We start from the raw sequence: 17,228 nt of genomic DNA on the forward strand, positions 1-17,228 counted from the left end.
TTTTTTGTGGTTCTTAAGTTCTTTGCTGCGGGCCACCTATCTTCTTAGCTTTATTAAAAGCTAACTGGCGATTGGGCTTAGGTAGGGTGGTCTTCTAGAGGGTCGGTGCAGACTTGATGGGCCGAATGGCCGCCTTCTGCATTGTTTGGATTCTATGACAGAGTGGGAGTGTCTTTAAAAAAAGTGGTGGGACGGTGACAGTGGTTAGCACTGTTGCCTCAGTGCCAGGGATCCGGGTCCAATTCCAACCTTGGGTGACTGTGTGGAATTTGTACTTTCTCCCCGTGTCTGCGTGGGTTTCGTCCGGGTGCTCCGGTTTCCTTCAGTTCAAAGATGTATAGGTTAGGCGGATTGGCTATGCTAAATTACCCTTAGGTGGGGTTACTGGGTTACAGGGAGAACCTGGGGGCGTGGACCTAGGTGAGAGGGTTGGTGCATACTGAATAGGCTGAATGGCCTCCTTCTGTATTGTAGCGATTCTATGATTCTAATTGATATACAATTGGAATAAATTAGAAGCCCAAGAAAATGAATCAAATGTTTCATCTATAAACAACTTTATTTTGTTCATTTTCTTTTATTATACAGTACAGCTTTTAACAAAATCTGAAATCACTGTATATTGGAAGATTGTTGTTTAAAAACATTCATATTTTTGATTTTTTTCTTCAAATTTGTGAAACACATTATAAAAATAAGTGATACATTTAAAACAAACCAAAGCAAAACTACCACCATTTTCTTCCCCTTTGTTCTGAATATAAACATTACTTTAACATATAAAAATTATATACATTACTAAATATCCCAATATTTACATACCAATGTTTCTTAGGGAGCTTGATAGAAAACTAACGTATAATTAAAAACGTTATGAGCCACAAGTTTAGTGTAAACCTTTCATCCAATAGTTCACAACCCCACACTGAATCTTCCATCAAAGTTGATCGTGCTGCGTGCTCCTTTGCGTAACATCTTAATTAACGTGGATTTACTTGGCTGATTACGTATCCCCAAAATGAATCTTTTGCAATTTTTCAAGTGGTTTAGGGGATATTTTAATCCCCTTGTTCTCCTTCACAGTGTTAGACCATTTTATCCACACTACCTCCTTGATTGACACTGAGGATAGTCCAAAATGTGGACCAACAATTATTATTGTCAATATTGTTAATTGCTTGACTTGTCTTGTCTACTGAATCACCTCTCCTCCTGGTGAATCATTCAAATTGGTAAAATTCTCTCCAGTAGATTTGTGAATGTCATTGTTGGTTGGGACTGATTTTCCATCTTTTACAATTTGAACATTCACAACTTCCAAATGGGAATTTAACAGGAAATGTGAAACAAGTGTGAGTAAATGGAGTTGAGATACTTTTAGATCAGTCATGTTCTAATTGAATGGTCACAGTAAGAAGTCTTACAACACCAGGTTAAATTCCAACAGGTTTATTTGGAATCACTAGCTTTCGGAGCGTAGCTTCTTCTTTAGGCGAGTCCTGAATGGTGGAACAGGTCGGGTGGGATGAGTGGCCTACTCCTGTTCCCATGTAAAAGGCTGGGGTGAATTTATGGTGTAAAAGGGTTTTACTCAAATTATGAGCCGCCTTGGAGAGAGGTGGGTGTTGAGGGTGGGGAAACCATTGAAAACTGGTCTGTCTGCACTTAGCATGTCAAACACCAAAATTTGTGTAGCTAATTTCCGAAATGCTTCATTCAGCATTATAGCTGCGAAGTGCCCCCAGATTGAATCTGATTAACCTAGTTCCTGGGAAGTCTCAGTTCAACTTTTTAAATTTTCACATAAACTTGTCACTGCAGTATGTTCATATGCTTATACTCATAACCATAATCATGTGTGTGTGTGTCCCTTCACACACTGTGATAGGAGCACATTAATAGTTCATTTTTCAAATTACTGACCTGTTGCCATTTGATATTTTTTCAAATTGTATGCATGTACAGATAAATACCAATTTCTGATTCCTTCCATTAATTTGCAAAACAATCAGTGAAGTGCGGAGACATACAAGGATATATGTTCACAAGAATATCAGCAATATATGCGAGAATATCCATTATAACAGTTTTAAGTAATGCTGAGATTGCATGCGGGCCAAACACTTAACTTTTGTTGTTACTAAATTTCTTAATCAGGATGAAGATCAGTTTAATCTCTCGGTAAAACCTCAGACACCAGTGTTTACGGAAACTAGCTGAATTAGGGTATAAACATAGTGAGGACAATGCTTAATCAGGCCATCTAAATTATTTGAAATTGATAACCTTAAGAATAGACAGCAGTCAATGGTTGGATAAATGATGCTGGTATTCACCAGTTACAATAATTTGGATAGACAATGACCATGAGTAGTTGTCGCATCTTTTTCCCCACCAAGCATTATATCCAATACTTTCTAAAACAAAATTCTTCCTCACAATGTTCAATACCTGAAACTAGTATTTTAAGGCAAATTGTCTACATTCAAATGCCCCTTGTCGATACAATCAATATTTAGCAATTCATATACACCGAGATAATAAAAAGAGTAACAGTATATTTTAAACAGGAGTTCTTGGCACAAAATACAGGTAATATTCAGTTAGTTTTAATTAAGGATTAAATGACAAATTAAGACATTTTTCTCAGGTTTCAGCATAATTGCTCACAATTGTTGATCATTGTTGGAGAACAACATTTACTTTTGTTTCTTCAAAAAGAAAGTATGGAATTAAGAGCTTTAGGATGTACTATAGTGTCTGAATGATGTTGACAGCTGTTCAACCATTTGATTCAATGCACAATTGGAATGAGGAGCATTCCTGAATCAGCTTGTGCTGCACTTGTTGTAGGTTTTACCATGTTCGGTACTATTAGTGCTACAGATTAAGATGAAGTGCCTTTCTTTTGAATGTTTTAAATGGTATTTGATTCTACCTATCTTCCCATGCAGCCTGAAAGCATTGTTTTCCCAATATAAACTAAGAAATGACTGTGAATGATGTTACAGTAAGGATCTTTAATGCAAACACACAAAGTTCATTAATCCGCAAGGATAAATTCAGCAATCCTGTGCTCCTAGTGCTGAGATTGGAGGCCACAGATATGGCTACAATCCTGTAGGACTGATTCTCCAAATTGTGTTTCCATCAATTAAGGCTCATTTTGGAGGGAGAGCAGAATGCTTGACCAAATTCCTTAATGTGTACATATTATATTCCTCTCACTAGGTGCTAATTTTTAAAAAATAAACAAGTTAACCTTCTGTTAATCAATATGGAGGGGAATAGATCAGAATGGGTTAATTGTTTGTCAAGCTTTCAGTCATTTCCAAGTTATAATGTAGCACCAGGTGCTGTCTTGTTCCTTAATTATATGACCATTTAAGCATGGCAGTCAGCTAATTAAATTACAAGATTGTGTGTCGAATGAATATCAATTTATTGCTGATCAGTAATTTGTTTCCTTAACATTATAACAGTTTCTAAAATAATATTTCAGGCTTGCGATAACAGATCCTTTTCCAGGAAATAAAAAAATAAATAATACAAATGTTATCCTTTTTGCAAATTAAAAGCTTTGCTGAATTGGTTTCCAGTAAAGCAACTGATTTTCTCCCAACAATATATCTTCTCAAAGATACAAAGTTATTTATCTCCTGTTTGTGTGCACGTGTATGTGTGTTCGCGTGTGTATAATGGCAGTACTTTGTTCATCTGTACATTTTAGAAATCAGTCACACTCATTGTCTGGTCGACAGATATTGGCTTAGTTCTGGTGTCTCTTCATGTGGAGAGCCAAATGATCTGAACGTGAAAAGCAACGACCGCAAGCAATACATTTGAAGGGTTTTGCTCCTGTGTGCTTTCTGTAGTGTCTTGTGAGTTCATCGGAACGGGCAAAACGCCAATCACAAGCATCCCATGTACACTTGTATGGTTTCTCACCTGTAATTGAAACAAATGGATGTAAATAAAGTGGTCAAGAATACTTTAAAATTTCCATAATCTGAAGAAAAGAACCATACACCTAAATCTGAAACATTACTAAGTGAATTTCCATGATATTTGCACTCAACCCAGTTATTGAGACTTTTTCTAATTATCTAAAGGCAAAAGCTGAAAGTCTGCCAGAAGACCCTGCTGATTGGCCCAAACTATTTTGAGGCCTAGGCCTAATTTCAACATTTAACGATGAACACGGAATGCTGTTCAGGCTCCTCCTGGCTTCACACATTTTATTTATTGGCTTGCCTTTGGCCGCTGGTTCACTGCTGCATGTCAATGGTGAAATGTGCATGGCTCATTGGTACTTCAAAATTGCCATAGGACCTTGATTACTATATTATAATGTCTGAAAGAGATGGTTGCCTCGTTAACTCATGAAGATGCACTCAGGAAAATTGTAAAGGGCAGGAATGGGGCAGTAAGATTTTTCATGGGCTATTATCTCAATTCCACTGAGCAGAGGGAGTTAAAATTGATCCTATGTTCATATAATAAAAGTGTTATATTTCCTTCTTTTAAAAGATGTTTTTAGAAATAGAAGCCTAAATTTTGTAATTTGATCCACTTAGACCAAAAATGGAAAGGCAACGTATTGTATAAATGGGGAGAGACTTTGGGTTGCTTCGATGCAGAGGGATCTGCGTGTCCTTGAGCCTGTGTCACAGAAAACGAGCATGCAGGTGCAGCAGATAACAAGGAAAGCAAATAGAATGTTGGCATTTATAGCAAAAGGAATGGAGTATAAAAGGTAAGGAAGTGTTGTTGCATCTATACAAGGCATTGGTAAGACCACAACTGGAGTATTGTGCACAGTTTTGGTCCCCTTATTTGAGGAAAGATGTAGTGGCATTGGAGGCAGTTCAGTGGAGGTTCACTAGATTGATTCCAGAGAGGGTAGGTTTGTTGTACGCGGAGAAATTGAACAGTTTAGGACTATACTCTTTAGAATTTAGAAGAATGAGGGGAGATCAAATTGAGGTGTACAAGATGCTAAAAGGTATGGATAAAGTAGATGTGGAGCTGATGCTTCCTCTTGTGAGGCATTCTAGAACGAGAGGTCATAATCTTAGAATAAGAGGTAGCAAATTTAAAACAGATGAGGAAAAACTACTTCTCCCAAAGGGTTGTGAATCTGTGGAATTCTCTACCCAGAGTGTGGTGGATGCAGGGACAGTGAGTAAATTTGAGGAGTTAGACAGATTTGTAATTGGCAATGGGTTGAAGGGTTGTGGAGAACGGGCAGGATGCTGGAGTTGAGGCCAGGATGGGATCAGCCATGATCACATTGAGGATGTTAGGCTCGGGAGGATAAATGAAATGAAAATCGCTTATTGTCACAAGGAGGCTTCAAGTGAAGTTACTGTGAAAAGCCCCTAGTCGCCACATTCCGGCACCTGTTCGGGGAGGCTGTTATGGGAATTGAACCGTGCTGCTAGCCTGCCTTGGTCTGCTTTCAAAGCCAGCGATTTAGCCCTGTGCTAAACAGCCCCTCCTACACCTTCTCCTAGGTCATGTGTTCTTGGTCTGTAACACTGTCGATAGCAGATGAGGAACATATCAGCAATGTTAGAATGGTGGAGCAAACTCTATGGGCCAAATGGCCTAATTCTGCTTCTATATCTTATGAACTTAAGAATGAAATGGCCAATATCACTCCTCAAGGATCAGAATTGTAACACGCCACATGGAGGTGGAGCCAATGATTGACCATTACCATCAATGGATGTTTCAAAAAAATTCTTTCATGGCATGAGGACGGCGTTGGGCCAGGATTTATTGTTCATCCCCAATTTCCCTTGAACCCAGTGGCTCGCCAGGCTGTTTCAAAGGGCATTTCAAGAGTCAACCACATTGCTGTGGGTCTGGAATCACATGTAATAGGCCAGACTGGGTAAGGATGGCAGATCTCTTTCCCTACAGGACATTACTAAACCACATGGGTTGTTATAATAGTTGACAATGGTTTCATGGTCATCATTAGACTTTTGTTGAATCCGTGATAAGTAGAACACATAGACCGACGATAGTCAAACATTTATTTCTACACAAACCTAATACTCCCCCAAGGGTCTTCTTTCCCGACCTGCACCTAGGCCGGGAATTTTGTACAGCTGGGGCTTTCTTTGCAGAGGGGCAGCCCAGTCCCTTAAAGTGGGAGTCTGATTTCCTCCCCCCCCCACCCCCCCCCCCGCCCCCGTTAAAGGGGAAATTCGTATTCCAGGGAGGTCATGGGACCCCCATTGGGGTTACAACAAATTTTAATTTAACCAGATGTGTTTTCTTGTTGCCATAGTGACATTCAAACCCAAGTCCCCAATAAGGCCTTGGGTTTCTGGATTACTAATCCAGTGTCAATACCAATACACCACCACCACCAATTACTAATCCAGTGTCAATACCAATACACCACCACCAGCCTTTTATTACACAGGAACTGCAATGTCCTTGACGTACATAGTATTGCTTATATGCAGTTCGCACCTGGCCTGGACCCAGTGAAAACGAGGTTGAAAGTGGGTATCATTGGCAATATGAGGGCAGTAGCAAACTAGGTGGGGAAGCACTAGGAGAATCGGGTGAGAGTATCCGCATTGGATTAAATGTAAGAGAAAACGGTCTCCAATTAAGTTGGGGGTGGGAAGGGCCTGACTTTGGGGTGGGGGGGGTGGGGGGGGGGGGGTGCTTGAGTGGGTGGGCCCTCATTCAGTGCTTGAAATAGTCGGGGTAAACCACAACCCTGTCGTTCTCTCCAATATCCCTCTCTAGCCAAATCCTCTCCACGATCCGCAACTTGCTCTCACTCAACTGTGTTGATCCTGGGCTGGGCCTCAGTCTATTACTGGCAGTGGCCACTGCTCCCAGTGGCACTACCAGCAATTGAGAGCTGCTGGTCCAGCTCTTGCAGGGTTGGATCTACACCTCATTCAGCGTTTAATTACATGGAAAGCCTGACAGGTATTTAATTGCGTTGGGCCTCCACGGGGGAAGTGACGAGTTCCTGCTGATTTTCCAACTGGTGGAAGGACCCTGCATCTCAAAATTATTTCATGATCACTCACAGAAGGAGAAACTGATACTAACTCCTGAAAAGGACAAGGTACTATTTGCCAGTGCTGGCAGCCTTTCTGATATGTACAGCTGAGCCTAACCCTATTTTTCTCCACCATCCACAAATGTGTGCTGTCACTAGGAGTTATTATGCAGTGGTCAAACAGGAGATCGCTTGCCAATCATTCTCTTTCCCTAACTAAAGGATTTGGAAACAAATGTTGAGGCTCCAAAGCTGTGTGGGCTGAGATCAGCACATTTAGCAAAAATCATGGGGGTACATTTTCTGGTCGAGCCCATCTTGGGCAGGATGAACAATTCGACGCTCCGTTGAAAGGTCCGTTGACCTCGGGTAGGAATTTGCGACCCTGAGAATGGCGGCATCAGATAGTCCCGCTCCATGAAAGTGGAATCTATTGTTCACAAGGAACAGATACATTTTTTCAAAGCCACTGGGGCGACTTAAAAAATATTTTGGATGTAACTTGGGGGAAGGATTTACATTCAAATTTTGTTTGCCCTACATACAAAATACAGTCTAGCTGTTCCATTGCTTGAGTTGACAGACATAATTCACGCAGGTTTAAACGCAATCAAATTTCACCAATATGCCATGGCCTAATGCCAGTCCACTGACGTCAGATGAGAGTGCACAAAACTGTGTATGTCCAGAGTTAGTTTACATTTCTAATAATATAACAATGCTTTCTCAGTATTGCCAGGTAAGCTACCGGACAGGAAAATTATAACAAAGTGCACGTAATTATGTGGATGAAAATAATAGAGCTTTTGAGATTCCGTGTACTGATAAGACTGTAATGTATACACAGTTGTATTCTACATTGGAACATGAGATGGAGTTGGATTAACAAATTAAGCGATAGCTGGGTAATTTAGTTCACTTACTGTCCTATGGGGCTAAAACAGAAAATCATCAGACTAGAAAGAAAGATATCGAATTCATCAGTGACCTACTAGGTAAAAGCACACTGCCAAACTGACTAGAAAGTCCTCAGTTCAAACCTCAGCCTGTTTAGGTGCCCATGGAACCATACCTCACTAAGTGTCACTCGGTGTCAGCTGTCGCACTCTTGCCCGAATCAGAAGGTTGTAGGTTCAGGACCCAACACAAAATCTAGGCGGACACTCCAGTGCTGTACTGTTGGAGGTGTCATCTGTCAGTTTAGGCTTTAAACCAAGGCTATGTTTATTCTCTCTGAGGAATGTAAAAGATCTCATGGCACTGTTTCAAAGCAGTGCAGAAGAATTTCTCCTGGTGCCCTGACTAATACGCATCTCTCAATCAACACCATTAAAACAAATTCTGGTCTTTATTTTATTGCTGTTTGTGGGACCTGATTGTGCGCAAATTGGATATTGTGTTTCCCACAATACAACAGGGACTAGACAATCAGAAGTACTTCATTTTACGGGGAGGCAGTGGCATTGGTGCAATGGTATTGTCACTGAACTAGTAACCCAGAGAGCCAGGTCCAGGAACTAGGATTCAAATCTTGCAACGGCAGATGGTGAAATTGGAATTCATTAAAGAAATCTGGAATTAATGGTCTAATGATGACCACAAAATCATTATTCGAAAAGCCCGTTCACCAATGGCCTTTCGCGAAGGAAATCGGCCATCCTCACCTGGTCTGGCCTATACATCATGACTCTCAAATGCCCTCTGAAATGGAGGACAGTTAGGGATAAACAATAAATGCTGGCCCGGCCCACATCCCGTAAATGAATATTTTAAAAATTGTCTCGTCTCAAGATGTGAAAGGCGCTGCAGAAATGAATGTCTTTTTTTGTGTTAATACTTACAAAAACAGGGCAATTGTGGGAAGGACAACAATGGGCGAATGGCCTCCTTCTGTGCTGTAACATTTCTATGATTCTACAATTTTGTTGTAGTTATGGTGTCCTTGGAAGCTATTTAAAATTAAACCAGCACCTTTGGCTTTTAAAAATGTTATCCTTCCCACATTTGCTTGTTTTTGTAAGCATTAACACGAAAAAGACATTCACTAATGCAGTGCCTTTCACTCCTCTTCTCTCAGGAGAGCAATCCCAACTTCTCCATTCTATCCATATAACTCATCCCTGGAACCATTCCCATAAGACCTTTCTACTCTATCTCAATAAAGTTTCATTAATTTCCTTCCTAAAATGTGGTGTCCAGCAAATTGGACACATTCTTCAATCAAGGCTGAGTTAATGTTTCATATAGGTTCATCATAGAATTTACAGTGCAGAAGGAGGCCATTCGGCCCATCGAGTATGCACCGGCTCTTGGAAAGAGCACCCTACCCAAGGTCAACACCGCCACCCTATCCCCATAACCCAGTAACCCTACCCAACACATAAATTTCTTGCTTTTGTATTGTAAGCCCTCGAGCCATTTGCCTTTTTAACCTCTTAACTTTCCTGGCTAACGTCAAGTACTTGTGTACAAACCCCCACCCCCAGTCTCTCTGCTCCTACGCCCCTTCATAATTATGCTCTTTATTTTAAATAACTGTTCAAATCTTTCCACCAAAATGTTTCACACTTCTCTGCATTAAATTTAATCTTCCACATGTCCGCACATTTCACCACTCTCACCATGGTTTCTTGGAGTCTACCACTATCTTTCTCACAGTTCACTCTACTTTCAACTTTAATGTCATCTGGAAATTTTTAAGTTGTGCCCTGTATACCCACTCTTAGGTCATTAAGACATCACGAAAAGCTGTGGCCTAATACCAATCTCGGAGGAACCTGACTGTATATGGGTCTCCAGCTCAAAACACATCTGTTCAGCACCACTTTGTTTCCTGGCACTCAGCAACCTGTGTATCCAAGCTGCCAGCCCTTTTTATTTCATGGCACTTTTAAAAACAATTTTGCTGGCACCACCTTGTATCTACGGATAATTAGAAAACAACATGCTGTAGAAATAACTGCAAAAGTTTGGATTTGAGTAAGCTTTTGGGAAGTGAACTTGCTATTGGTTTGTGTTTTTTTTTTACATCAGATCACAAGCCTGTTAAATACTTGTGCTAATTCATTATATGGATAATAAATTTTATCAATTTTAATATGGGGGAGCTGCATTAACGTGAAATATTACGATACTAACATATGAAAAGAAGGGAGGGAAAGGGCTATCGGACTCATCCATGTGTACACCCTAGCTGCTGGACAATGTAAACCTGTGCAACACTCTCAATCACTAATAATGCTTACTCTCAAGGACAAGCTGGACATAGCCTTTAAATCAAAACTCCTGAGAATATCATACGCACACACTGTTTAAACAAAATATTTAAAAAGATAGCAATAGGGTGATGTTATTCTTTGAGTTTTAGAGTTTTAAAGTGAGTGACATTTTCTCATCACCTCATGCACTGCCACTTTGTTGCATCACGCTCTCTCGAAAATCATACATATAAACCCTTGTATTTTCAGTTTGGAAAGGCTATTGATCTCCCTTCACATAAGTAGATTTTTACACATTCTTCACATTTGTTTGTGCTTCCTTCTAAGCATCGCGAGGTAGAAACTCCTGACAACAGAACAATGGCAAGAAAATCTATCTGGTGTCTCTGCCTCCCAGTTAAAGAGCCAACACATCAGGCTCAGATAATGAGTTCCTTAGAATAGATTCTGCCCAAGTCAACAAATACTTTGTAAATAGAATATACCAGACTGAATCGCTTTTTGTACCAAGGTGTGGTCCAAATATTAGCACATGTTTTATCATAGTAGGAATAACAAAGCTGAGAGAAGGAAATGCATAGGTACTTAGACTTCAAATATTTGCTTTTTTGTTGGCTTTAAAAAAAAAAAGCCCCTTCAATTATTTCCTTTATTAATTGATCGTCATTGTTCAATAAATACCATGAAGCTTCAAGCAAAAATAAACAATCTGTTTGATATTAGTAACTGCAGGGTAGAGTCCAAGTTCTTGGATGAAACACAAGAGCATAGCAACAAACGGCAGTACAGTGACTTGAAACCAAATGACATTTCTGGCTACTTCAGAATGTAGTAGAACTGAATAAGTAGACTGCAGTACAAACACAAACAAGGCCCCAGATTCACCACCCGTGTGCCCCAGGATTAGAAGGGATTGAGGAGAAGCGTCAGAGTACACCAGGTAGATTGCTAATAAGAGACTCCTTGTAGGCAAATGGGAATGATTAGATCAGGCTTTACTTCAAACATCCTGATGATGTTCATGTTTTTGCCAAAATCTGACAGCCCATGGCCAGGATTTTCCATCCCTGCCGTGGCAGGATCCATCGTGAAGGATGTGGCGGGCCAGCCAAGGTCCATTGGCCAGTGACATCCCCGGTGCGGGGGGTGGGGAGGGTCGGGATTAGAAAATCCTGGCCCCTGTACGAGTTCTGCCCTCTGATCATTAATCTGTAGGTTAGGCCGCACTGGTGAACAGAACACAAGGAAATTCCAAAATAATAGCTGTTTGCACTTTGGGGGTAGCAGTTGTCATTGTATATAAAATATATAGCACAGAAATAGACCATTTTGGCCGATTGGTACAGAGTATGCTCTACATTACCCTCTTCTTACGCCCCTTCGTCGTTTAGGTAAGTGCTTGTAACATTTTTCCGCTTCAATTAATTTCTTATTAAAATTTCTTCTCCCCACTCCCACCCGACCACTCTCTCCACAAATTATTGCATCTTTCTTAAAGTTGTGACGATTCCCAATTGTCCCAAGAGCTTCCAGGAAGGGAAGATGAATCTCATGTGTACTGCTCCTCATCATTCAGAAGAGGAGTAAAAGATTTGCGCCTTCATGCTTTCTTCCCTATTATGCTGATCCAGTTCCCACCAGGACTTTCTAACTTTCCCTATCATCGGGGTTTATTTATACACTATCTTGTTTTTCTCAACTTGGAAAGAAGTTAAAGCCATGGAGATATTTACCATCACGTCCGTCGGTCTATGTTGCACTCAAAACTGAGAACATGTTTTCATCTGTAGCATAATCTTATCGCAGTTTGTTTTAATATTGGTCACAGTTATGTTTTTTCCTGTTATTCTAAACACCTCAATGAAATCGTCCTTCAAACTCCTAAGCTCAAGGAAATATAAACTAAGTTTATGCAACCTGATCCCATAACGCGAAGTCCAAAATTGGGGAAATCTGATCAATATTTTGGGCAGCATGGTGGCACAATGGTTAGCACTGCTGCCTCACAGTGCCAGGGACCCGGGTTCAATACTGGCCTTGGGCGACTGTGTGGAATTTGCACATTCTTCCTATGTCTATGTGAGTTTCCTCCCACAGTCCAAAGATGAGCAGGCTAGGTGGATTGACCATGCAAAAATTGCCCCTTAGTTATTCTTTCAAAGGGTCGGTGCCGACTTGATGGGCCAAATGACCTCCTTCTGCACTGTAGGGATTCTATGAATACTCTGCACAAATTAAGAATCCCCTCCTCCTCCTCCCACTGGGGAGCTATTTAGGGAATATCTTAATAAAATGCTCAGTTTATTTAAATGCAATGTACTTATTGAGAATCTATAGGATGCTAACTGTGCAAACTAGGTGCTCGAGAAGCTGAACCAGAAGCATTGAATTAGAATTATTTCTATGCTAGAAATAATTATCTTTTGGAGAGAGTGAGTGCTAACATTAGGGTTTTCTGCATTCTTGCTCGGATGTCTGGAAGTATCCAGCAATAGTGGATGAACCCCCTCCCCCCTCCTCCTCCTCCAAATAACGTTACTAACAATATACGAGAAAGGTAGAATGCTGTGCTTGTATACTTCCTTTGTCTGCTCATGGGCAGCCTCCCAGTTCCATAAACTTCTCGCATGACAACTGCTAGTGCTATGCTGCTAGCCAAGACACTCAATTACAGGAGGCCCAATCGTTACAAGGTAAAAGTATAACTTGTACAAACTGTGGGAAAGCTGCGTGTTATCAGACATCATATGATTAGTTGTTACGTGACCAAATGCCATATGATCAAAAGCCCCACATCAAGCATGATTCATCCAACCAGAGTTTGGGAAACCTATCAATCAGCAGGCCACCTGCCACTAGAATTTAGTAACTCTGGAGCAGTCTCCCATCTATTTGTCTACTTTCCCGACTGAAATGGCTGTGTGGATCTTGAATCTAAGGAACCTGTGGCAGGGTAAAACAGGAAAAAATTGTTCAAAACGTTAATTTAAAAATACATGTGAACAGTGCCTTCCTGTGTTCTGGACTAGTACTAGAAGGAGCCAAGTAATTAAAAAGCTTCCCTGAAGAAATCCTAAACCTTGAATCTCCAACAAAATAAAAGTCATGGATTGATCTGTTTTGGTGATGCTGGTGGAGGGTGAAATGTTTTGAACAGGAAACTAGAAGAACATGTTATTTATCTCTGAATTATGCCATGTGAGTTTTCCCATTCATCTGCATAGCAAGAGATCTAACATGATAATTGTTCATCAGATAGTGTAATTTCAAAACATTCTTACACCAAAAATAATAGTTTAGTTCCTCTTGCAATCAATAGACCTTCCAACTTTGTTTTGTGATACAAGGGCTGTGCAATAATAAAGGGTTTTAATAAGGGGTTAACTTGTATATGCTGGCTGCTGCATGGCTGCACAACTCAGAGGGAACACTGCTTGTAATATTGATTTCGGACTAAATTGTGGTGTCAGTGTGGTCCCAAAGTGAAGGGGCAAGTCTATTCTTTCCTCCCAGTGCCTGGCCTTCCATGGAATGGACACAAATTCGGTGTTGCAGGGCATTGAATGTGCCATGCTGTCAATTCCTTTGAAAGTCACTGCTGTAGCTTATCCTGGGCTTCCCTGAAGTCTATTCACTATGTGGTGATCTCTATGTGTGCATGTACACAAAGGGTTAATGTGACATCAGTAGCACCACATGATCACTAGAGGGCCGGACCAACAGGGGTATAAAAGGCAGCTGCATTGGGACTCTCTCCCTCTCTCTCTTGGGTGCACTGTGATCAAAGCAACAGCAGAGTAGTTTAGATGGCCAGTGGAGTTACATATAGTTACCATAGTTAGATCTGGTTAACCTTATCACTAGCATCATAGTTAAAGTAAAGAACTCATGTAAATATTGTTGTAGTTACTCAATACACCTTTTGTTACTACTGGAAGAGTTCAAATCTTCTTCATCGGGATTCAGAATACCTCATCACTCACCAAGGGTTGAGTAGCACATGTTACCTACCACACAGGTAACAAAACAGTGTTAATCATATAGAGCAGGAAGGTACAATGTTTGATTCCTGGTATAAATTGAGTTGGTTGATTTCCATTATTTTGATGGTGTACAATTATTAAGAAATGTTTTTTTTTGTACTTTGCTATTTTCCACTGGTTTCCAACTAGAAAATACACAAGAAGACAATAAGATCACATGAAGCTTTGATATAATTTTTTTTGAATAGCCTATCAACATTCATAAGAACAAAAGAAATAGGAGCAAGGCGCAGGGTCCTAGAACATGCTCCACATTTAATACCATGGCAGGTCGGATTGTTGCATTAACCCCACTCTCCTGTCTGCCAATCATAATCCTTAACTCCCCTGTATAACTTAGCCTTGACTATATTCAATGACCCAGCCCCCAGCTGCTCTCTGAGGCACAGAATTACAAAGGTTTCCCTTTAGGAGAAGAAAGTCCTCTTTATCGCCATATTAAATGGGAGACCCCTAGTTCTAGATTTCCCCATCTCTCAACATCTGTCAAACTCCCTCAGAACTTTATGTTGCAATAAGATCAACTCACTGATCATTCTGTCAAAGTACTGTCCATGACATATTCAAGGGCTACTTATTCTGTGGAACTGCCATGCCTTTGAGAGAGAAAGGTAATTAGAGAGAAAATTATTTCAGTGTTGGTAGGTGTTGAATCAACTCCCAGCAACAGATCTGCCACAAGTGGTGCCCAATGGAGGTTAGCCTCAGCTACCCTTCAAATTACACTTGAATTGTTTCTGTAAATCAGAATTTGTTGTTGAAATCAAATTGGTCTTTAATAATTGAGCAACATGCTATCAAAGCATGACTAAGGCAGCTATTAAGCCATCAGAGATAAGCTTTTCAGAAAACACATGAGCTACACACTGGTTTGTGTGGGTCACCATTGCCCAACACTTAAAGTTTATCAGTGAAAAAAGCAAACAGAGCTAGATAAGTAGGAACTGAATGAGGGAAAAATAAACTTGTTTTTCTATGTTTGTTCAGTTCACTATCAATTTGCACAGCTTTTCAGACTAATATAAGTGCTAGATATGGACACTTCAAAGCAATTTCCAATTTTCACACGCATGTGAATATTCGCACTTTGAATTCAGTCATGTTGCGTGTGTCTGACCACTTAATGTACATCAAGCAGCACCCAATCTTTACAGCAACTTCTCATGAAGTGCAAGCTCTAAATAGCATTTTATCCTGTGTTTATTAACAGAGAACCACACTAAAATCAGGTGGATTCCAAATGTCCTCGGCAGTTGGTGCGGTGGAGTATTTGTTAATGAACTGTGCAATTGATTGAAAGTCACGGTGCATGACTTTCACTTTCTGCCTCTTAAAGCTTACTCAATGGCTGTCAATATTACATTGTCGTCTGTAGGGCTGGGCTCAATGCTCTGCATTGTGTGTCTAGAGAAAACGGTATCTACCTTTGCCAAACGCAGTATTTCCAATTGCCACTGATAGAGCAGAGACTTCAGGGGCTGCCTATCAAAACAACCATTTTATGTAGGTGACCCATCTTCAAAAGCATTCGTGTTCCTTCATTTACCTCATGGCATTAGCATTGATGAGGTGAGGCCTACAAGGTACAACAAGTTAGGCAAAACTGTCTATGTTTTATCCAATAATTAACAATTCTGTAATTTTGTCAAAAAATTCCTGCTATCCGATTTATTTGCTTGCCACTTACAGATATCAAAATGTATTATATGACCAAGAACAGGAGGCAAGCAGTCATAGCCAACATTCTTCCATCTATAAAAGATGGCAGACATGCAGGAATCAAATTCAGTTCAGATGGTGCATCTTTGCTGATGGTTGAAGAGGCCAATCTTTGAGAGACAGATTCTGCCACAAATGCCGCACATGAAGCCACCAGGTGAAGTTGTGGGTTGTTGTTTTCAGTGTTGCCGTCTGTTGCCAAGCCACTGTGGCCACTGGTCATAGTGGTGGTGCACACACCAGCCCACAGGTGTTGCCATTCCGCTCTGTTGCCAGGTGTCTCCCACTTGCAATAATCAGTGTTTAGGGTCTTCAGGTCACACTTGTAGGCATCCTTGAAGCAGATCTTCAGGAATCCTACTGGTCATCTGGCTTTGGCTACCTCATCATACTGAAAGAGCTTATGTATGTGACCAACTTCCATCCTGTGCAGGTGCCCCAGTCAACGGAATGGCCTTTTTGATGAATGCTAACAAATTTGGGAGCTCTGCCTTTGAGAGGACTGCTGCATTTGAGTTTGTCCTGCAGGATATACTCGTAATGCTTTAGCATCGCAGGAAAGGCGTTTGCTAGAGTCATACTTAAAAGACTCCACCTTCCAGGTGATCAGAAACCCCCGGGGGTGATCAGCCTCGGGACAGGGCAGCACCCTGGCACAGCTGGTGCCACCTGGGCAGCTTGGCAGTGCCACCATGGTACCCTGGCAGTGACAACTGCACTGCCATGACATTTTCCTATGCTGGGGATTGGGCCCTGGGGTGTACTGCCTGTGTGAGGTAGAGTGCAAGGGAGCCTGAGGACTCCCTTATATTTGGGTTGGGGGCATGGGAGGGTCGAGAGATCGAGGCACCATTTAAAAATGATGTCCCAATCTCTTCCTACACTGAGGAGCTCCGCTTGTCAGAGTTTCTCAGTGCAGGAAATGACACAGCATCACGGGACATTCCCTGCTGGGACCCGAAAGAGCAACAGAGTGCTGTTAGATAGCGGGGTGGTTCCCGACGCAATCCCGCCCAGAACAAACTCAGATTTTTTGGGGGCGTGAGGGGGGGGGGGGGGGGGGGGGGGAAAGAGGAGAGATTAGACCGTGCCCAATGGTTTTTTAAAAAACACTCCAGACATTTTCTTCAAAGATTTAAAGGGCATGGTTTAAATGCCTTGACAGCTTAACAGTTGCCTTTGACAGTTCATTTTGACAGATATTGACGT

The 17,228-nt window shown here is 41.1% G+C and overlaps 1 protein-coding gene across 2 annotated transcripts in view; it reads right to left on the minus strand.

Annotated features, from left to right (window-relative positions):
- Positions 1 to 540: 540 nt before the first annotated feature.
- Positions 541 to 17,228, minus strand: part of klf5l (Kruppel like factor 5 like) — a 79,839-nt gene continuing 63,151 nt past the window's right edge. For both annotated transcript variants that reach the window (XM_072505343.1, XM_072505344.1), the window contains exon 5: positions 541 to 3,948. In XM_072505343.1, coding sequence (XP_072361444.1) covers positions 3,770 to 3,948 — 179 coding nt within the window. In that variant the 3' untranslated portion in view covers positions 541 to 3,769. The remainder of the gene's footprint in view (positions 3,949 to 17,228) is intronic.

The sequence above is a fragment of the Scyliorhinus torazame genome, chromosome 5 (genome assembly GCF_047496885.1).
Source record: "Scyliorhinus torazame isolate Kashiwa2021f chromosome 5, sScyTor2.1, whole genome shotgun sequence".
In the NCBI taxonomy this organism is placed as follows: domain Eukaryota; kingdom Metazoa; phylum Chordata; class Chondrichthyes; order Carcharhiniformes; family Scyliorhinidae; genus Scyliorhinus; species Scyliorhinus torazame.